The sequence below is a fragment of the Ostrea edulis genome, chromosome 9, assembly GCF_947568905.1.
Source record: "Ostrea edulis chromosome 9, xbOstEdul1.1, whole genome shotgun sequence".
NCBI classification, from domain to species: domain Eukaryota; kingdom Metazoa; phylum Mollusca; class Bivalvia; order Ostreida; family Ostreidae; genus Ostrea; species Ostrea edulis.
Genome location: NC_079172.1, coordinates 70,694,949 through 70,719,074, shown reverse-complemented (window position 1 = coordinate 70,719,074; position 24,126 = coordinate 70,694,949). Strand labels below are relative to the sequence as shown.

The 24,126-nt window shown below is 34.5% G+C and overlaps 1 protein-coding gene across 4 annotated transcripts in view; it reads right to left on the bottom strand.

Moving 5' to 3' along the window:
• LOC125659583 (neurogenic locus Notch protein-like) overlaps positions 1 to 20,662 on the bottom strand; it is a 63,830-nt gene extending 43,168 nt beyond the window's left edge. For 2 of the 4 annotated variants that reach the window (XM_056150502.1, XM_056150504.1), the window contains exons 1-7: positions 20,479 to 20,628; positions 13,733 to 13,849; positions 12,776 to 12,892; positions 11,450 to 11,566; positions 10,493 to 10,609; positions 9,536 to 9,652; positions 5,047 to 5,163 (exon numbers count right to left, since the gene is read on the bottom strand). In XM_056150502.1, the coding sequence (XP_056006477.1) occupies positions 5,047 to 5,163; positions 9,536 to 9,652; positions 10,493 to 10,609; positions 11,450 to 11,566; positions 12,776 to 12,892; positions 13,733 to 13,849; positions 20,479 to 20,560 (784 nt within the window). In that variant the 5' untranslated portion in view covers positions 20,561 to 20,628. Of the gene's footprint in view, positions 1 to 5,046; positions 5,164 to 9,535; positions 9,653 to 10,492; positions 10,610 to 11,449; positions 11,567 to 12,775; positions 12,893 to 13,732; positions 13,850 to 20,478 lie in introns of all 4 variants that reach the window. The other 2 variants (XM_056150501.1, XM_056150503.1) reach the window with 2 other exon arrangements.
• Between the last annotated feature and the right edge of the window lie 3,464 nt (positions 20,663 to 24,126).

The window sequence follows — 24,126 nt, the reverse complement described above, 5'->3', positions numbered from 1 at the left end:
ACTTTGTGTTCGGAGACATAATAATAAGAAACGGAGCAAAAACACTATGTCTCCGACACTTTGTGTTCCGAGACATAATAAGAAACGGAGCAAAAACACTATGTCTCCGACACTTTGTGTTCGGAGACATAATAATAAGAAACGGAGCAAAAACAATATGTCTCCGACACTTTATGTTCGGAGACATAATAAGAAACGGAGCAAAAACAATATGTCTCCTACACTTTGTGTTCGGAGACATAATAAGAATAATACTAAGAATAATAAGAAACGGAACAAAAACAATATGTCTCCGACACTTTGTGTTCGGAGACATAATAATAATAATAGAGGAAAAGAAACATAAGAATCACTATAAGGTCTTCCGTTGATACGGAAGACCTTAATAAACAGTAGAATCACTGTAAGGTCTTCAGTCTGGAACAGAAGACCTTAATAATGATAATAACTAGAATTGATCTCGTTGCGAGCAACGAATAGGTTTTCCGTTCATTTCTGACGAGATAGGATCTTGACTGGGAGAATTCAACTAGTACAGAACACCTATACATGAAAGGAATAAACACCTATTTTTTAAAAAAAAATAGTGATAAACATGTACATTTAAGACGTGATGTATCAATTACAAATAATTTCGATTTTGTTTCATTCACTTTCGAGGATCTTGGGAGTCCATAAAACGACTGAATATTCCACATTTTCCGCGTAGGAACCGTTAAAATAATAAGTTTTTCTTTTATTCACTTCTGGTGACGGCCGGAAGTAACAGATCGTAATGATAAACCTTATTACAAAGCTACAAGTCACCATCTATCATCCCTGAAAGTTTCAAGACTCAATCGTTGACCGTTTATGAAAAACGTCCGGACAAAATGTCATTTTATAAATGGTAAATCGAACGGAACTTGCGACCGGAAGTAAATTTTCAAAAATGGCGGTACAAACTTCAGATAGCAACGCATCAACCCTGAAAATTTGGAGCAAATCGATCCAGCCATCTCCGAGAAATCCTCTGCACAAAATCGGCAAAGGAAAAAAAAGAATAGTAATAAGAAAAGTGAAAAATCAACAACACAACTAGTAATCCTAATTGTTCGCGAACAATTAGAGGGCTTTCCATATTTAAGATGATGTACGAAACTCAAAACGACCTTGAAAATTTAAATAATAATTTTCACGATGACCTTGACCTTTGACCTTGACCTCATTTTGAAGGTCAAAGGTCATCGCTCTTAATGCAAGTCCTCCCATGTCTCTATCTATATTAATGTAAAAGCTATCAGCTTAAAAACGTTAATCAAGATATTCAAGGACAATAATTTGTTTAGGGGTTTTCGGTTACTTTCGGTTAGTTTCTCAATGCTAAAAATCCTTTGAAAGACCTTTAAAATGGAAAAAAAATAATTTTGATGATGACCTTGACCTCATTTGAAGGTCAAAGGTCATCGATCTTAAAGCAAGTGGTCCCATGTCTCTATTTATATTAATATAAAAGTTATAGGCTTAGATAAGGCTTTGCAAGAGGGATTTACTGTGAATTCATTAGCGAAGGTTTCGTGTCTCTATGACTTTCCGTTAAGTAGGAGTAGCGATAACAAAGTTTTCGACGCGAGTCTCCGAAATTCACAGAAGGGTCAAAGTTCAAAGTTGTAATGCATACTATCAAAACCAATCAAGAAGTCAATACTTACCCATATAATATTTCAACGCTATCTTAAGCAGAAAAGAGAGTATAAAAGTGCTATTTTTTCCTCTTTTCTGATGACCTTGACCTTTGACCTTGACCTAATTTTCAAGGTCAAAGGTCACCGATCCTATTCCAGTTGGTCTCATGTCTCTACGACAAACCGTGCTCAAGCTCGACATGTTTTACGAATAAATCGCAGAACATAAAGAGGCATTAACTCCCTTTAATTAAGACTAAAATAAATTTTGACGGCAGGAAAATAATAAACAGAACAATAACAATAGGACTTTCCACAGAAAGGTGGAAAGCCCTAATAATAGAAGGTTCTTCCGTTGAAGACGGGAGACCCTAATAATAGAGGAAAAGAAACATAAGAATCACTATAAGGTCTTCTGTTGAGACGGAAGACCTTAATAATAATAAGAAACAGAGTAAAAAAAATATGTTCCCAAACTTTGTTTGGGGAACATAATAAGGACTAACACTAATTGATACATAAACATGATGGTGCAATACACACTGTTAACCAGAAAAATCACTAACTATAGATAAGAATTGTATTGTGAGTTTGCTTTCTCTCAATTATCAATACCAGTTTCTTCTCATATCGCTTTCATTTGATAAAGAGTCATCTTCCATACATGCATGACTGATTTTGTATGATAAAATACACACACACACACACACACACACACACACACACACACACACACACACACACACACACACACACACACACACACACATATATATATATAATATATAGGTTGTGATATTTTTGAAAAGATATATTTCTGGTGCTCATAGTCTTGGGAATGCTTAACAGCTGTTTTTATAGAACATTTTGTTTCTTCTGAACTCCTGTCCAGTGATAATGATATAATCAATGTACCTCGTTTAAACAAAAAAGAAAGAAAAAATATTGACTGCCATCGTGAGAAAAGGGCTCTTATCTTTCGACGTCACAATTCATAGAAAACGACTTCATAGTTCTTGGATTTGAGCGTCGAAATTGCAGGAACATAAAAAACAAAACGAAATTTAGTATATAGGTTGTATTTGCTTATATCCTCGGTGCATTGTTTATATAGATAATTACATGGCAGTTCCAACATAGAATCTATGTGTGCCTGAGTTTAGTTAGATATTACACGTCATTAATTTCCTTGAGTGGGCCAAATAATAGCATAGTTTTGTAAAGTCATATAAGTTTTCAAATGAAAATGCTATCCAACACTCAAATGTGTGTATATCTTATAAGTCATACCGATATTTTTTAGGCATCGTAATTCATACTGTTTGATGTATTGATGCATTCTCAACTTAATTTTAGATTACCAAAGGATTTTACTGAGCTCACATCTATAGATCTATATACAGTCATATATACTTATGTAGCTTACATAGATGTAAGATTGATTTTATAGAATTGATGTATTATCCAAACATACTGATATGATATATGGAACTGAAAAATTAGATTTCTAATAATTCAGCATTTCAATTCAATTTGAAACAAACATTTTAGGTCAAATAAGGATAATACAGTTACTAAAGATTTTGTGAAAGTTTCATGTCTAATGCCTAAAGAATGAAATATCAAATGCACTTTCCATTATTAAACACAAATTGATATCGCCATCATAGCAATAAAAATGTTTATATATTACATATAGCCTTGATAAATATCAAATAATTTCAGCTTAGAATAAGACAGATTCGTCAATTTTTTTTAATGCTTACGATTTCCCATAAAGGCACGTACATGTAGCATCGTTTTTCAAAGGGAGGTGGGGTGGCAGAAGAAGTTGATTGGTATTGTGGAGAAGCCAAAATGTTTTGCCCAAACTTCAATATCGGATAAAAATTGGAGGTCACTAAGTAGATCTTGTTTTCATGAACAGATGAATAACTTTCCATGTAAAAATAACGTGAAATGAGCGTTCTCAATAAGAAACGTAGGATTCTTACTTGTAGGAGTAGGATGTTAAGTTGTGCATGATATCGGTTTGAAGCCTGTAAAGAGTTAAGTAACACACATAAAACACAACGGCCCAGTTTCCAGGTCATATGGTAACTAACGTTGAAACCTGAAACACGTCCTTTCATTTTAGCGCGTCATTTTCCAATCCAGTGAAAAATATGGATTGTCACTACCTGCAGTACCTTTGTCAAATATACAGCCCAAAACCCTTGTTCTTTACTGCGCGTTTGTAAACCTCGCTACAGAGAACATCAAGTATACTTGCGCTCCATCCGATGGACTGTTCCTCGTCCTCAAACCAACGGGTTCATTACACCTTTTATTTTCTCACAATAATTCATGAATATTTATGACTACTGACAAACAAGTTGATAGTGCAGGAGTTTCAACAGTCTTCTTTAAAGTCAGCATTTCACAAAGTTTAGGGTCGTTAAAGCGATCTAGTGTGCCAATACAAAGTATCATTGGGTTAAATGCTGTCTGGCGTTTGTCATACCGATTGTTAGCCGGGCTGTTCATGGCACACTGATTTTGACTACGGATAATTCCGTTTACTTGATCAAGATATAGGGCTAACAGCCGGGGTGACCGGTCGACAGGGGATGCTTACTCTAGGCATTTGATCCCACCCCTACTATATCCAGGGATCCGTGTTTGAACCAACTCTCTATTTTATATTGCTTACAGAAGTTATCAGATTGATCACTGTTCGTTATCTTCACCTTACACACACCCATGACTCTAGACAAGATGACCGAAGCTGAAAAGAAGAGTCGGATGTGGATCGAGCGTAAAGATTACATCAAATCGATGCAATTTTTCGTTGGATGCATGAATGTGGACGAGGTTAAAAGTCTAAAAACATTTCCCCGTGTTGTGTGTCATTTTAAAAATAAATTTTCATAAAACTCAAATTTTTGGTTTATCAGTCTTACTCTAGTAAATATCATACACCATGGAAATTGATAGTGGTAGAGTAACTTGGCTATGAATGATATCTCAGCTTCATTTTTTCAACCGCTAAAGCTCGTGTTTTATGTCAGAACGTACGGCTGTGACGTCATAGTTATATATTTGTTCAAATAACAACCGACTATGAAGGTGTCGATTATTTTTGCTGTTGCGGAAATAACAGAGAAGGTAAGATTCTATCACAACCAAGCCTGTCAAAATAGATAACCTATTTTTGCCACGGGTTAGTTTTCCTAGCACCAACGTCAACAAAGAAAAAAAAACCATGAAAAAATAAAATGAGGCGCTGTATAGAAATCACTAAAATCAGGCGTTATTTGAACTACTAAATGTACTCAAAATGATTCGGTAAATAAGGTGCATTACAGCCTTAAATGAAAATATCATAAAATTCTTACGATACCTGAACAACATCGTCTATTGACTCCCCCGGAACATAACCCCGTTAGGTAACTTCCGGAACAAGATAGATTGTCATCTTGACAGGTACCACCGATATTGAGACAAGGTGCGTCACTTCCTGTAGATATAAAAAGAAACAATATGGAAGTAGTACACAGTAAATGGAAGATCACAATAACTGTTTTGGGAAAAGCTCCAATATTTTGTATTATGTTTATCAGAGATTCAGAAATTTAAAATAATCAAATGAAAGGTGAAGATAACGAATAGTGATTAATATCATAACTCCTATAACCTTCTTACGTATCGAATCAGTTGAGATATGTAAACACCATAAATAGGTGAAAAAGTGAAAGATTTATAGATATATTCCTGAAGCTAGAGGTATTAGGAATAACATTCTAATACAATAAAGATATGTTACAATACAGAATGATAGCCAGAAAAATCACTAGCTATAGATATAGATAAGACTTTTATCACGCCTCAAATAAAATTGTTGAAATCTAATTGGTCAGATCTTGGTCACATGACGCCGTGAAAAAAAAGGTATCATGCGAGAAAAATCCGTTTTGAGCAAGCAATTTATTGTCGGGTTGGACTTGCAGTATTGACAAAATGGCGAAGTGATTTGGGCAGACTAAGTTGTATGATATAGACCCCCACATATACAGTTAGAACACCTGTATCGGGCTAGACTTTGCCTCGCTCGATACGGGGTTTCTTTTCATACCATGTATTTTTCCATATCAGGTCACTAACTAACTGTGTAGCTAATAGTATTGTGAGGTTTCCTTCTCTTCACTGTACAATTATCACTACCAATTTCTTCTCGTATCGCTTTCATTATAAAATGCATACCGTGTGACCGTTGGACCGAGCAAAGTATGAAATGGTCATTGGCGTGTCCCAAGTGATAATCATAATTCCGTTAAGTACCGTAGATTATGATTCATTTAAAAATATATATATATTTATGAAATTTTCCTTGCGCTAAACACCCAGTAACATCTCAATGTTAAAGGAGGATATATGGGCATAGCAGTTCTACATGATCCGCCCATTCATTTAACGCGGCAAATGAAACGCAATGCGACGCAACCGTGAATTGTGATGTCACATTTAGCCTCGATTTTTTTTCTCTTTCAAGGCAAACAATTATAAACAACAATACATCCCGTTTGCAATTGAAAAGCCCCTTAAAACTAAACAAAATTAACCAATAAATTCAAAATTGCAAAAAAAGTAACCGTAAGTATATCGTATATTCTTATTTAAAGAAACTCATGAACTCATTTATCTATTTAGTCGTATTACTGGTTTTGTATTTGATGATTGGTTAAAAACTCTAACAATAATAACATTCAATTTTAACAAACTGGGTGTTTGAATTACAAATTAAATGCCAGTCTTGTATTTCTGGCATTCAAAAGTAAAACACGAATAACTCTAGAAGCAACTAATTAACAAAGCAATATGGCGGCGCCCATATGGATCACAAACTTTTCAGTGAAAATATGTAGAGATTATCTCTATTCATTTGCTGATTTTCTCATTTTCTCTTTTACATACGTGTTACCTTTAGAGCCTTGCTTCGCGGACGGGCCCCTTCGGCCCGTCCGAGCTTCGCTCAGTATAAAGAATCGTCTTCAATGCACGCATGATTGATTTTGTATGATAAAATACATACACACACACACACATAGGTCGTGATAGTTTTAAAAAGATACATGTATATCTCTAATATTCATAGCCTTGGGAATGCATAACAGCTGTTTTTATAGAATATTTTGTTTCTTCTGAACTCCTGTCCAGTCATAATGAAATAATCAATACACAAAAACGAAAAATAATTTGACTTGCGTCATGAGAAACGGACCCTTATCTTTCGACGTCACAATTCACAGAAAACGGCGTCAAAGTTCCAGAATCTGAAACATGGAAATCGCGGCTGCGTAAAACAAAACAAAACTTATGCCTCGTTCACACAGATGTGCATTAAATTTTACTTTGCATTAAATTTGATGCCAAGTAAAATAATGCGCATTAAGTTAATTCGAATTAAATAGTGTTCATATGGCGGTAATATTTAATGCGAAGTAAACTAATGCGCATTGAATTCGTATGTATCTCTATTAAAGTGCGCGAAAAAATTAAAGATTAGACATGTTATTGAAAATTATTTTTATAGATATTTTAATGAATATTGTGTAGATACATAATTCATTGTTCAAAACACTATATATAATATACTACATGTTTACAATGTACATGTAACTGATATATACACGAATTTTGTCGTGTTTATTTATGTTTCCAAGGAATTAATTGTTATTTCCTCTGACGACCAGCATTCACTCTAGACAATATTATTCCTTCTTAATGGACCCAATTTTTAAACCTCGGAACGTCTCTTTCACCAATCCGCTGACTACTGTTATTTATTATGCTAACAATAATGATATATTGTGTATGTCATATTATAAGATCAGAGGGATCCCATTAACAATAAGCCATATGGCTTTCATGGGTTATCCTTGACATAGGCATATACATTAATTTATTGACTGTGCTGTTAAAGTCAAATAGCTGTTAAAGTTTACCCTTTTATCTTATGTACATGTATTTAACAACAACTTTGGTTTTAACTATGTGTTCCCCTGTGATATTGTCTTGTATTTATATTGTATATGTGCCTATTCCTAAATCAAAAATAAAAACAGCTGTGACGTAATTTTGAATTACTAATACGTATCATAAGTCTACTATGACGTCACATGGTATTGAAAAAAATAATAATGAGAGGCATAATTGTTTTAAAAAATGTAAAAAAAAAAAAAAAAATTAAAAAAAAAAAAATTTTAAAAAAATTAAAAAATTTACTTATCACTATTTAAAAACTTTTTTGTAGTATTTAAAAGCAATACCTTCTACATATATTACTCAGAATGCCTATGCAGAGCACAGATAAAATTTACGTCTGACATTATCACATGACATGCTGTTTGTATATGTTTTTAGTGATTATTATATAGCTGAACACGGCTATGATGCATGTGACCCAAATTTGCCATTACGCATGCGTGTACATTTAATTCGCATTAGCTTCGCTTTGTGTTCACACGGAGCTAATGCGAAGTAAATTTAATTCGCATTCAATCTCGACGTAAGTTTTAATTCGAAGTAAACTAATGCGCATTAAAATCTCTTTGTGAACGCGGTTCAGATTTAATTCGCATTAACTTACGTTTAATGCGAATAAAATTCTTCGTGTGAACGAGGCACTAGTTTGTAGCTTGCATTTGCTTACATTCTGGGTGCATTACTTATATAATGACTGGAGAGTTCCAACATAGAATCCTTATTTGCCTGAGAAGAGTTCGAGTTAAATATTATACATTTATTGCATGATAGAGAGGGACATATGAACATTTATTCACCCAAGAAAAGTCATATTCCCCGAGGGCAAAGCACAAAACAAGTTGATAGTGCAGGAGTTTCAACAGTCTTCTTTAAAGTCAGCATTTCACAAAGTTTAGGGTCGTTAAAGCGATCTAGTGTGCCAATAAAAAGTATCATTGGGTTAAATGCTGTCTGGCGTTTGTCATACCGATTGTTAGCCGGGCTGTTCATGGCACACTGATTTTGACTACGGATAATTCTGTTTACCTGATCAAGATATAGGGCTAACAGCCGGGGTGACCGGTCGACAGGGGATGCTTACTCTAGGCACTTGATCCCACCCCTAGTACCGTATATCCAGGGGTCCGTGTTTGAATCAACTCTCTATTTTATATTGCTTACAGGAGTTATGAGATTGATCACTGTTCGTTATCTTCACCTTACACACACCCATGACTCTAGACAAGATGACCGAAGCTGAAAAGAAGAGTCGGATGTGAATCGAGCATAAAGATTACATCGAATCGATGCAATTTTTCGTTGGATGCATGAAAGTGGATGAGGTTAAAAGGTTAGGAACATTTCCCCGTGTAGTGTGTCATTTTAAAAATAAATCTTCATAAAACTTAAATTTTTGGTTTATCAGTCTTACTCTAGTAAATATCATACACCATGCAAATTGATAGTGGTAGAGTAACTTGGCTATGAATGATATCTCAGCTTCATTTTTAACCGCTAAAGCTCGTGTTTTATGTCAGAACGTACGGCTGTGACGTCATAGTTGTATTTTTGTTCACATAACAACCGACTATGAAGGTGTTGATTATTTTTGCTGTTGCAGAAATAACAGAGAAGGTAAGATTCTGTCACAACCAAGCCTGTCAAAATAGATCCCCCTTTTTGCCACGAGTTAGTTTTCCTAGCACCAACGTCAGCAAAGAAGAAAAAACAATGGAAAAAAAAATGAGGCGCTGTAAGAAAATCACTTAAATGAGGCGCTATTTGAACTACTGAATGTACTCAAAATGATGCGGTAAATATGGTGCATTACAGCCTTGAATGAAAATATCATAAAATTCTTACGATACCTGAACAACATCGTCTATTGACTCCCCCGGAACATAACCCCGTTAGGTAACTTCCGGAACAAGATAGATTGTCATCTTGACAGGTACCACCGATATTGAGACAAGGTGCGTCAGTTCCTGTAGATATAAATAGAAACAACATGGAAGTAGTACACAGTAAATGGAAGATCATAATAACTGTTTGTGGAAAAGCTACAATATTTTGTATTATGTTTACGGTATATCAAGGGGTCCGTGTTTGAACCAACTCTCTATTTTATATTGCTTACAGAAGTTATCAGATTGATTACTGTTCGTTATCTTCACCTTACACACACCCATGACTCTAGACAAGATGACCGAAGGTGAAAAGAAGAGTCGGATGTGAATCGAGCATAAAGATTACATCGAATCGATGCAATTTTTCGTTGGATACATGAAAGTGGATGAGGTTAAAAGGTTAGAAACATTTCCCCGTGTAGTGTATCGTTTTAAAGATAAATCTTCATAAAACTTAAATTTTTGGTTTATCAGTCTTACTCTAGTAAATATCATACACCATGCAAATTGATAGTGGTAGAGTAACTTGGCTATGAATGATATCTCAGCTTCATTTTTAACCGCTAAAGCTCGTGTTTTATGTCAGAACGTACGGCTGTGACGTCATAGTTGTATTTTTGTTCACATAACAACCGACTATGAAGGTGTTGATTATTTTTGCTGTTGCAGAAATAACAGAGAAGGTAAGATTCTGTCACAACCAAGCCTGTCAAAATAGATCCCCCTTTTTGCCACGAGTTAGTTTTCCTAGCACCAACGTCAGCAAAGAAGAAAAAACAATGAAAAAAAATAAATGAGGCGCTGTAAGAAAATCACTTAAATGAGGCGCTATTTGAACTACTGAATGTACTCAAAATGATGCGGTAAATATGGTGCATTACAGCCTTGAATGAAAATATCATAAAATTCTTACGATACCTGAACAACATCGTCTATTGACTCCCCCGGAACAAAACCCTGTTAGGTAACTTCCGGAACAAGATAGATTGTCATCTTGACAGGTACCACCGATATTGAGACAAGGTGCGTCAGTTCCTGTAGATATAAATAGAAACAACATGGAAGTAGTACACAGTAAATGGAATATCCCAATAACTGTTTGTGGAAAAGCTCCAATATTTCGTATTATGTTTACGGTATATCAAGGGGTCCGTGTTTGAACGAACTCTCTATTTTATATTGCTTACAGAAGTTATCAGATTGATTACTGTTCGTTATCTTCACCTTACACACACCCATGACTCTAGACAAGATGACCGAAACTGAAAAGAAGAATCAGATGTGGATCGAGCATAAAGATTACATCGAATCGATGCAATTTTTCGTTGGATGCATGAAAGTGGATGAGGTTAAAAGGTTAGAAACATTTCCCCGTGTAGTGTATCGTTTTAAAGATAAATCTTCATAAAACTTAAATTTTTGGTTTATCAGTCTTACTCTAGTAAATATCATACACCATCGAAACTGATAGTGGTAGAGTAACTTGGCTATGAATGATATCTCAGCTTCATTTTTTTAACCGCTAAAGCTCGTGTTTTATGTCAGAACAAACGTTTGTGACGTCATAGTTGTATTTTTGTTCACATAACAACCGACTATGAAGGTGTTGATTATTTTTGCTGTTGCAGAAATAACAGAGAAGGTAAGATTCTGTCACAACCAAGCCTGTCAAAATAGATTCCTTTTTTGTCACGAGTTAGTTTTCCTAGCACCAACGTCAGCAAAGAAGAAAAAACAATGAAAAAATAAAATGAGGCGCTGTATGAAAATCACTTAAATGAGGCGTTATTTAAACTACTGAATGTACTCAAAATGATGCGGTAAATATGGTGCATTACAGCCTTGAATGAAAATATCATAAAATTCTTACGATACCTGAACAACATCGTCTATTGACTCCCCCGGAACATAACCCCGTTAGGTAACTTCCGGAACAAGATAGATTGTCATCTTGACAGGTACCACCGATCTTGAGACAAGGTGTGTCAGTTCCTGTAGATATAAATAGAAACAACATGGAAATTGTACACAGTAAATGAAGATCACAATAACTGTTTGGGGAAAAGCTCCAATATTTCGTATTATGATTACGGTATATCCAGGGGTCCGTGTTTGAACCAACTCTCTATTTTATATTGCTTACAGAAGTTATCAGATTGATCACTGTTCGTTATCTTCACCTTACACACACCCATGACTCTAGACAAGATGACCGAAACTGAAAAGAAGAGTCGGATGTGGATCGAGCATAAAGATTACATCGAATCGATGCAATTTTTCGTTGGATGCATGAAAGTGGATGAGGTTAAAAGGTTAGAAACATTTCCCCGTGTAGTGTATCGTTTTAAAGATAAATCTTCATAAAACTTAAATTTTTGGTTTATTAATCTTACTCTAGTAAATATCATACACCATCGAAACTGATAGTGGTAGAGTAACTTGGCTATGAATGATATCTCAGCTTCATTTTTTTAACCGCTAAAGATCGTGTTTTGTGTCAGAACAAACGGTTGTGACGTCATAGTTGTATTTTTGTTCACATAACAACCGACTATGAAGGTGTTGATTATTTTTGCTGTTGCAGAAATAACAGAGAAGGTAAGATTCTGTCACAACCAAGCCTGTCAAAATAGATCCCTTTTTTGCCACGAGTTAGCTTTCCTAGCACCAACGTCAGCAAAGAAGAAAAAACAATGAAAAAATAAAATGAGGCGCTGTATGAAAATCACTTAAATGAGGCGTTATTTAAACTACTAAATGTACTCAAAATGATGCGGTAAATATTTATAGATTATAGACTTTGTATGGGAAAATATGACGACCGAGTTTTTTGGCGCGTAGACGGACCGAGCTTGCGAGGTCCGTTCGCGACAAAAAACGAGGTCGTCATATTTCCCATACAAAGTGTATAACCTTTTTATTATATACTTTCAATTTCATTTAGAAACTAACAATAATTTTATTTTTAACAATAACTTTATCGGTTTAACTGAGTAAAAGATGAAAAACACGAAAAATTTGAAAATTAAGGGCGTAGAAATTTGATTGTGACGTAATGTTTGCGGGCCGGAAAGTTTCCGGGCATATATCGTGTGATATATGCCCGCAAACTTTTAAAGAAAAAAGAAGAGATGAAATTGAAAGTATATAATAAGGTGCATTACAGCCTTGAATGAAAATATCATAAAATTCTTACGATACCTGAACAACATCGTCTATTGACTCCCCCGGAACATAACCCCGTTAGGTAACTTCCGGAACAAGATAGATTGTCATCTTGACAGGTACCACCGATCTTGAGACAAGGTGTGTCAGTTCCTGTAGATATAAATAGAAACAACATGGAAATAGTACACAGTAAATGAAGATCACAATAACTGTTTGGGGAAAAGCTACAATATTTTGTATTATGATTACAGTATATCCAGGGGTCCGTGTTTGAACCAAGTCTCTGTTTTATATTGCTTACAGAAGTTATCAGATTGATCACTGTTCGTTATTTTCACCTTACACACACCCATGACTCTAGACAAGATGACCGAAACTGAAAAGAAGAGTCGGATGTGGATCGAGCATAAAGATTACATCGAATCGATGCAATTTTTCGTTGGATGCATGAAAGTGGATGAGGTTAAAAGGTTAGAAACATTTCCCCGTGTAGTGTATCGTTTTAAAGATAAATCTTCATAAAACTTAAATTTTTGGTTTATCAGTCTTACTCTAGTAAATATCATACACCATCGAAACTGATAGTGGTAGAGTAACTTGGCTATGAATGATATCTCAGCTTCATTTTTTTAACCGCTAAAGCTCGTGTTTTATGTCAGAACAAACGGTTGTGACGTCATAGTTGTATTTTTGTTCACATAACAACCGACTATGAAGGTGTTGATTATTTTTGCTGTTGCAGAAATAACAGAGAAGGTAAGATTCTGTCACAACCAAGCCTGTCAAAATAGATCCCCCTTTTTGCCACGAGTTAGTTTTCCTAGCACCAACGTCAGCAAAGAAGAAAAAATAATGAAAAAAGAAAATGAGGCGCTGTAAGAAAATCACTGTCATCGGGCGTTATTTGAACTACTAACTGTACTCAAAATGATGCGATAAATATGGTGCATTAAAGCCTTGAATGAAAATATCATAAAATTCTTACGATACCTGAACAACATCGTCTATTGACTCCCCCGGAACATAACCCCGTTAGGTAACTTCCGGAACAAGATAGATTGTCCTCTTGACAGGTACCACCGATACTGAGACAAGGTGTGTCACTTCCTGTAGATATAAATAGAAACGACACAGATGTAGTTCACAGTACATTGAAGATCAAAATAGCTTTTCTGGAAAAACTATTCAATATTTTGTATCATGTATATCAGGGATTCAGAAATAAAAGTTTCAGATGAAATATTGCATGAAAAAGTAAATATATATATATATATATATATATATATATATATATATATATATATATATGCAAGGTGAAGATAACGAACAGTGATCAATCTCATAACTCCTACAAGCAATACAAAATAGATAGTTGGGCAAACATATATATATATATATATATATATATATATATATATATATATATATATAACATAGCTGGAAGTATAAGGACTAATACGCTAATCAATACCATTAAACATGGTGCAACACAGAATGTTAATCACAAAATTCACTAGCTATAGCTATAGATAAGACTTGTATTGTGAGGTCGCTTTCTCTTTACCGTACAATTATCAATACCAGTCTCCTGTTGTATCGCTTTTATTTGATAAATATAATCATATTATTACTACTTACGCCTTCGCGGGTATGTTAAGACAGTTGATGAAAATCTTTACTGGGATAAAATCCGCGAAACAATATGACGTCATAATTGAAATAAGTATATCACTAAGTATATATTAAATTCCGATTTTATTGTTTATTCAAGTTTTATTTATACATAAAATAAACCATGCAGCTACTAAGATCCAACGAAATTCGAAATGCTATACTGCTGTTGTGTAATTTAAACTGATGACGTCATGACTATACCTCGAGTGACGTTGACACATGTAAGGAAATTTGTTTATATGTGCCATGCATATATCAACAAGATGTGGAGTATTTGAAATATATGACATTGGATATATGCAATGTATATGTGAAACGCTGATAATTTATTGATATTAAGAAGGTATGTTGATATCATTCATTGACAATTTTGTTTAACGGGGAAAACATTCCATTTAGTATGTCGATCCGATTTTCCTCTGTCACACACTGAAATAAAACTGCAAAAGTAGCACATTAGGACGCATACTTTTAGAGACTTTTTATACACCGTGTGAAAGTTCATAAACTAATGTACACGGCAATTACTGATATAATCGTCTGTTATGAAAACTTTTAAATAAAACTGCATAGCATCAGTGCGAAATGTAAAACATTGACTAGATGGTTTTGTGTTTAAATGTTCAATAATTATTTCTTATTGAAAGTGGTAGGATTCTATCAGTAATTCTGATATACTATGGGTGTTTTACAGTCATTATTTATAACAGTCATGTAATGACGTCATACGAAAGCGCATGTTTGTCATGCTGTTATGATACAAAATGTTCTCATGTAAACAACCAAAATAGTTTGTAAGAGTTAGTGGTTCCCTTTCTTTGTGCAAGACAGATTTTAAAAAAATATGCAGTTTGCCTGCATAAATGAAGCATGACCTGCCTCAACATACCCGCGTTGCCCAATATGATTTTTTTTCAAGGACCCCATATATTTCCGTATTACCCCTTACAGTGTCTACATAACTCATAACACTGTATATAGGTTGTAATATTTTTTATAAAGATATATCTCTAGTGCTCATAGCCTCCGGAATCTTAACAGCTGTTTTTATAGAACAATTTATTTCTTCTGTACTCCTGTCCAATCATAATGAAAAAATAAATGTACCTCCCTTACACAAAAAAAAAAGAAAAATAATTGACTGGCTTCATGAGAAAACGGCCCTAATCGTTTGCCGTTTCACAGAAAACGACGTCAAACTTCCTGAATTTGAAACGTTAAAACCGCGGTAACGTAAACAAAACAACAACAATGAACAACAAAGAACAACTTAGTTTGTAGGTTGTATTTGCTTACATCCTGGGTGCATTAATTATATAAACAATCACATAACAGTTCTACGATATTCTATATGTGCCCGAGGAGAATTCTAGTTAGATATTATATGTCATTAATTTCCTTGAATGGGTAGGTTTTAAAACGAAAATGATAAACACCTCTCAAATGTGTGTGTTTATTGAGTCATAACAATATTGTTTTTATCATCTTATGGAAGTTAGTTCAATACTGATCCCATTAGTTTAAACATATTACACATATATTACTGAACTGATTGATTGATCAAAAAGTTCTAAATCTGCATGGTATGACAGTTTCTATTTCATCCAATATATCTTCTATTTCTATACTCCTATACGTGTATATCAGTTTTATGATATATGTAGTTAAGACTTGGAATTATTTCAAATGTTGTAATTTACTAATTTTGTTGATACATTTTTCAAAGCAGAAGACCGACTCTTAAAATAGTCTAAATTAATTTACTAGAAAATGTATAAAAATTCAATATTTTTGTCATTAATTTTAAAAATTTGATCTCTAACCTTCACTGTTTTAATTCCATTTCAAACTAAGACAAGACCTTGAAAATTATGTGAATTTTAGAAATTGACATTACTCCTAATATGTCCGTTTCAGGTGGCTCACTACGCCCAGAAATAGTTTCTCAAATCAGTACGAATTGATTTGATCATAAAAGATATGACGATATATAATAAGTATATATACCAAAACGGCAGAAAATATGCAACTTTGGATAAAAACATGATTTTTAAAAACATATTTCAACACATATGAACAAAAGACTCTGGTGTATTTGAACTCGAGATCTGCTGTTCACCAGTCCAATGCTTTAACCACTTAGCTACTATGATAGACAAACGCATTGATCGATACAAATGATTTTAAAAATCATTTAAATCGCCATCTTCTGACGAGGTGTCATAAAGAGAATAAACTTTAATGTAGGGAGCTACCTTAACCTCCCAAATTTGATATATTGATTTGTTTCGTATGTCAAATGCAAACAGGTTGTTATTCATTATTTCCGTTGCTAGTATTAAACTTTTTTATCCGTATTATTAGAAGACATGATTATGCATCTATCTTATATAATGATTAGTTTGTGTTGTTTATGTTCTGTTGTCACCAACAAACAAATCAAATTTAATAGGGGATTTTCGAGTTCTTCCGTTCCGTGCGTATTTTGTGTTTTAGAATCTACCTAAGTCACGTGATTTGGCGATTTTTTTAGGCATGCTTTCTTCCGGTTTAGCTTACAATCATACGTTCAGACGAGTTCGTTCATTTATTTTACTCAATGGTTTTGATACCCCGAATATAAGTACCAGTGCCATTGGTGTGTGGCAGAGGGATGTAATACGGATTTACATAAGAGGGAAAAACAGGCACGTAGCATAGTTTTTTCAGGGAAGGGGGGGGGGGGGTCAGAGAAGATGCCTTCACACTACTTTGTCTAAAATTCTTGACAAAAATAAATAAATATATTAAAATAAACAAATCCTAACATGTTCTTTTGACTAATATTTAAAATCTTTCAAATGTGAAATGCATGGATGAAGGTTAAGTGGTGACATACGACTTATTATACCTCAATATATATATTTTCACATCTTTTAAAATTCAGGAGGGAGGGGGGTGTTGAATGATTGATTGTTTTTACGACTCGTCGAGGGGTTTTCACTCATTTCTCATTTTAAAACACCAACAGCTTTAGGTTAAGTAACGCAAATTTAGACCCATGCTTAGCACTCGGGGCCGTAGCAGTGAGGGTTCTTTATCGTGCCAACGCCGGCGGGGGTGGGTGGGGGTGTGGGGGTAGCGTATCGTATATATTGCATAAGAACCCCCCCCCCCAATTCTGATTACTTGAATCGTAGGGAGAACATATTATGGATTCACTTCATCAATTTCATTCGTACCATTCACTTCTGCCACCCATAAAAAGTCGGAGGGGGGGGGGCTTGGTGGTTGTGTCACGAAATATATCTTTATTTGTATATATAAATGATAGAAAGTTATGGTTGTTAAAATGGGGACCATCCCCCCCCTCCCACATGCATGCCTCAGAAGTACCGATATATCCATTATCGGATTTGCAATGCTGAAGTCGCCGTTCATTCCAATGGAGCCCAATCGCAAGCTTACATAGCCTTTGTATATTACTTTTACGGTAAAAGGAACAAGAAACACTTATCTACTACAAAAATTTCTTTAGTTCGATTATACTTGCATAGAATCATCGTCCATTTCAATAGGTTGTAGGCCCTACATGTATATACACTTACACAAGACTGTGTGTATTTACGTTAGCTACGATAAACCGGATATGACCATGCCTAAAAAAGTATGACGTCATAGTGACTAAATGCAGAATAAACACGGACATGGAAGAACTCGAAAATCCCATATTGAATAAATCTTGTGTCAATTTTAAACGCAAAAAGGTCATGTTTAGAACACTGTAGCTTAATAGCAAGCATAGTGACCTCAGTTTCTGTATTTAATTTCCTAATTCTCCTTCAATATAGAAAAGAACAATACATTTCCTCCAAAAATGACATTGCTCTAAATCTCAAGTGCGAACATCCTCAATGCATATTGATTCTAATATTGATGTATCTTTAATTTAGTTTTTAGATTAAATATACATTTATGCACGTTACCATGAAAGGTGAAGATAACGATCATTGATGTTTGATTTATCTCACATAGATCTATGTACAGTCATGTATACTTGTAGCATACGTAAGAACGAATTTATAGAACCAATGTATCATCTAAACATACTGATAGTAAATACGGAACTGTTGGTTACGCTGCCATATTGCAAAACATTGTAATTATATCCATAGAGGTAAATATGAGAGGAGAGGGGCTGTCAACAATTTATGTCATCCGTATATTAAGATCGCCTCCCCCAGATCTGATGTTGTTTTAAATGTAAATCTATTTCAGTCGGAATGCTTTTAATTCAAATGAAGTTTTTAACCTATAAAAAAAAGATTTTCAAGTATTGCAAGCGATATATTGCATGATAACTGGAAGTGATTTTTTTCTTCTAAAGATATAATCTGATGGATTTGAAGTTTTAGATACATAAATGTTTCTGTACCGCAACAGCTGAACACGCACTTTACTGTGAGTGTATTAACCTCTCTAGAGAGAACAACAAGTACTCCTGCGATGTCCGATGGACTGTCCCTCTCGGACATGGATCGAGTGTAAAGATTGCATGGAATATCTGCAATTATTCGTCGTATGTGCGCATGTGCATGAGGTTAAAAGGCTACAAACAAATAACTGTATGGTTAGCAGCAATAATGTAGCCTTCTCCGATTTTTTTATTCTGACGTTTTCGGAATAGGGCTACAATTCCACAGTGTCTTCGTAATAGTGCAAAATATTTTTATGAATAACCTGTAATAAATTCTGTGTATTTTTCACCAATGTTGTTTAAATAAAAAAAAAAGCACCAAGTCTGTGTTTTGGGATTTCTAATAAAGGTGTTTTTAATTAAATATCATGTACAACATGCAGAATTCATCGTCTGCTCCGCCATACTTGTTATCGCGAGATCTCGTAGGTGTATCTACTGAAAAACCTAAACATTGATAATCAGCGCGAAAATGTAGTTATTCGAGACAATCCGACAAAGAAAGGAAAATCATATGAGGCAGAAGAAATTGCAGTCTGTTCGTTTTTTAACTTGATATTAAATCTTAACCTTTTCAATACTGACGAAATCGCTTTCTTCCCTGTATTCGTCCATTGATGTGAACACTACCTTATATATCATATGCAAATTTCTTGACAATCAGAAGTTGAAACTTTAGTACATCATGCATGTCGCACAAATAGGAATGAAGAAATTGGAATATATCGAAATTGTCAAAAACGATAGAATAAAGCCTCACAAATCGTATGTTGCAGGTTGTAAATTTTTATATTGACTAAGAAATTTAGAATAGCATTTTATTTTCGTAAAGAAAGTCCGTAAATCTTTAGAATGATCGAAAACATCATGGGGGTGAATCATTCCCACTTTTACACCATTACGGGGATCCTATGAAGCCCCCTCCCCCACATCATAGAGGGCTACATTTTTGCACTACTGTATGGTGTGTTAATTTAAAGATTAATTTTCAAAAACACTTAATTTTTGGTTTATTAAAGTTGTACTCTAGTAAATAGCACACAACGCGGAAATTAATAGTGGTAAAGTACCTTAGCTATATTTGTTTTGAGACGTCAATAGGTGAAGTACCACAAATTTACACCTATGCCTAGCGCTCAGGACCGTAGCAGTTGGGGATCTTTATCCTGCCAACAGCTGTCGCGACACGGAACCTCCGTTTTTAAGGTCATATACGAACGACCCATGGTTCTCTTCCAAATACTGAGCGTTTGGCGAAGGAGCAATGTAGCCCATGGCAGGATCGTTGCTGAAACTCACGACCCCGCGGTTGCAAGGCAAACGCTCTACCACTGAGCTACAGCGACCGTTCCGAGGTCCAAACCTTGTGTCTCATATCGTAACGTATGGCTGTGAGCAATCTTTCTATTTTTGCACAGACTTTGAAGGGTTGTTACAGAAATAACCGAGGAGTTTAGAGACAGAAGTAGTACACAGTACATAGAAGATCGTAATTACATTTCAGAAAAAAAACTCCAATATCTTGTATTATGTTTACCAAAGATTCAGATGTAAAACTTTGAGATGAAATATTGCATGAAAAAGTAGAAAATATATAGATATATACCTGAAGCTGGAAGTATCAAGACTAACATGCTAATTAATACAATTAACGTGGCGGAATACAGCATGTTGACCAGACAAATCATCGAGCGTCCTTCCCGTCAAAAATTCTCTCGATGTATTAATTAGGTATAGACAAGATTTCTATCGAAAGGATCTCTTCTCTGCGCTGTGCATTGATCAATACCAGTCTCTTCTCGCATCGCTTTCGTTTTATAAAAATTCGTCTTCAATGAACTCATAATTGATTTTGTGTGATACGCAGTATAGTTTAAATTCCAGTAAGAAGGCGTGCACTAATCTTTACAGGAATGTGTATTTTCACATCAGACATACACAACAAAATATCACAACCCTTTCAAAATACCATGAACTAAAACTATTAAGGCTTCTAAAACGCACGGAAGTATAGCACTATACAAAACTTAACATTGAGCTCTTTTGTCTTAATTTAATCTGACGCCTTGATATATAAGTTAAGAAATTAATCGTAATGCACCTGTCATCATCATAGTCTGACGCATTTCTTTGCAGTAAATGGCGGATCAACTGATTTTTCTTCGTGAATTATTTTGACTTTAAAATGGAAAAAATGTGTGCGATAAATACATGTATAAGACTATTCATTTTAGAACAATTGCTATCTTTTACATTCACCGAACACTTTTCTATTTATCCTGTTGGAAAACACTAATGCTATATTTATTGATAAGTTGGCTTATGGATGAGTCTCACAAATCGATTGATGGCAAAGACATAACTTTACTGCATCAATAGGGGGTTTCTTAAAAGTCAATCAAGGACAAACCTTCAATGCATCAATAGAGGGTTTCTTAAAAGTTAATTAAAAGATATATTTAGCTATTTGAAAAGTGCTGTTAAAATGATGAAATTTTAGAAATTAAAACCATTTATTTCAAATCAAACTGTACTTAATTGACTGGCAAAAATTTTACCACGCCATACAATATTACTTCAACAATTATAAATCGAGAGCTGTAGAACTCCGCAACAGTTTTCATGAAATATAGATGTTGTTTAAAGCTTTCAGGAATTAAAGTTTAAATTTCAACCTCATTATACTTTCGAAATTTATTGATGACATCAATGTCGCAGGTGTATTTGAAAAAATTTAACCGTCCTCAATATGTAGTTCTAGTTATTCATATTTTGATCTAATCTCAGTAAAGTTACAAAAATGTTCCATCCGTCCTAATAAAGCATGTTTTTCAATTTTTTAATATATATATATATATATATATATAAATGCATATTGTTTCTAGTATTGATGCATCTTAAGCTTAATATTAAATCAAATATAATTTATACAGTTTACCATAGTATTTTATTGATGATGAATATAGCGAATTGATAAAATTGCTTTATCATCCAAACATACTGATATGTTCTAGGGACCTGTAAAATTAGATTTTTAATAATTCAGCATTTCAATGTAATTTGAGACAAACATTTCAGGTCAAATAATGATCATACAGTTACAAATTATTTTGTTAAACTTTTATGTCTAAGACCTACCCGTCGACAAGGTTAGGCTTACTCCTCCTAGGCACCCGATTCCACCTCCGGTATATCGAGGGGTCCGAGTTTGCTCAACTGTCTATTTTGTATTGCTTATGGAAGTTCTTCACCTTTCACCTAAAATATTGTATTTACTTTTCATGATTAAACACAAATTGATATTGTCATTTAAAGAAATAACAAATGTGTGTAAATTACATAAATAAAGGACACCACAGAGTCGTCCACTTTTTCTTCATACTTAGATATTTTATTGAAAGTAGACATTAACGGCAAACTAACAACTCAACTGTATGACAAACGGGATGATTTCAGCTTCTCCATCGTCAACTTCCCACATTTATGTTGCAATATTCCATTATCACCTGCATATGGTGTTTATATATCTCAACTGATTCGATATACAAGAGCTTGTTCTGGGTATAGTCAATTTTTAAATCGAGGTAAGCTACTGACAAACAAGTTGATGGTACAGGGATTTCAACAGTCTCGATTGAAGTCAGCATTTCGCAAATTCTATGGTCGTTATAACGATCTAGTTCGTCAATACAACCTCGCATTGGGTCAAATGCTGTCTGACATGTTTCATACCCATTGTTAAGCCGTTCTTGGCACACTGATTTTGACTGCGGATAACTCCGTTTACCTGATCAGGATATGGGGCTCACGGCGGGTGTGACCGGTCAACAGGGGATGCTTACTCCTCCTAGGCACCTGATCCCACCTCTGGTGTGTCCAGGGGTCCGTGTTTGCCCAACTATCTATTTTTGCATTGCTTGTAGGAGTTATGAGATTGATCACTGTTCGTTATCTTCACCTTGCATGTACACAATGAATATCAAACAATTCGTTTTCAGCTTAAAATAAGAAATATACATCAATCTATTTTTAGAATGCTCACGATTTATAACAAAGGCCAATAGCATCGTTCTTCAAAGGGAGACGGGGTGGGGAAGCAGTTGGTTAGTATTGTGGACAAGACTAAATATTTTGTCCAGACGTCAAAATCCGAGAAAAATTGGGGGTCACTAAATAAATCTTGTTTTCATGTAAAGATAAATAACTCTGTATTTAAAAATAACGTGAAATAAATGTTATCAAGAAGGACTGTAGGATTCTTACTTGTAGGAGTAGTATGTAAAGTTGTGCATGATATCGGTGTGATGCATGTCAAGAATTCAGTAAAGCACATGAAACTTAACGGCGCAGTTCCCAGGTGATATGTCAACAATGGTTGAAAACAGGGAACATGTCATTTTCCGATACAGTGATTAATATTTATCACCACTACCTACAGTACCCTTTGTCAAATATACAGCCCAAACCGCACTTCTTTTGTCAGCATTCTCGAAAAAATATGATTTTTCAAAAGATACAATTTTGTCTATGAAGTGTAAATCTGTCAAAAGTCGTGTTTTTTTTAATGAATATATTGGTAAAGTTCTACAATCGTTTTTTAAAAAGTGTATTTTAAGATTGTATAATCTCTTTAATAGTTGTATACATGTATGGTATATAAACGTTTAATATTTTACTCAGAAACTAAATGAAAATGTGAGTCTGAACAGTATACAATCACACACTGCTACATGTATTTGAATGTGCCTACCATTGGATCCTCGTATCGAAGATTCATTAGCTGTTGTTAACAACAAACTCAAAACATATCTTTTTAAACCTGCAGGTTTGGACTGTCAACAATTTATGTCTTCCCTACATTAAATCGTCTTCGCCAGATCTGGTATTTGTTTTTAAATTAGCTCCATTCGACTGTGTGGTGGCCGTTGTCTCAGAGGAGGAAAAATTTACTGAAAATGTCTAACGGGAATTTCTGAAGGTACAATCTTATACCAAAGTAAAGAGCTTCAACAGACATTCAAATTTCCACACCATGTGAATTTACACCATTTCAGTCTGAATGTCTTTTATTCAAATGAGGTTTTCTAACTTGAAAAGCGATTTTCAAGTATTGCAAGCGATATATTGCATGATAATAGAATGTATTTGCTTAATTTAAAATATAATCTTTTGGATATGACGTTTAGATGCATAAATGTTTCTGTACCTCAACAGCTGAATACGCAGTTTATGGTGAATCTATAAACCTCGGTAG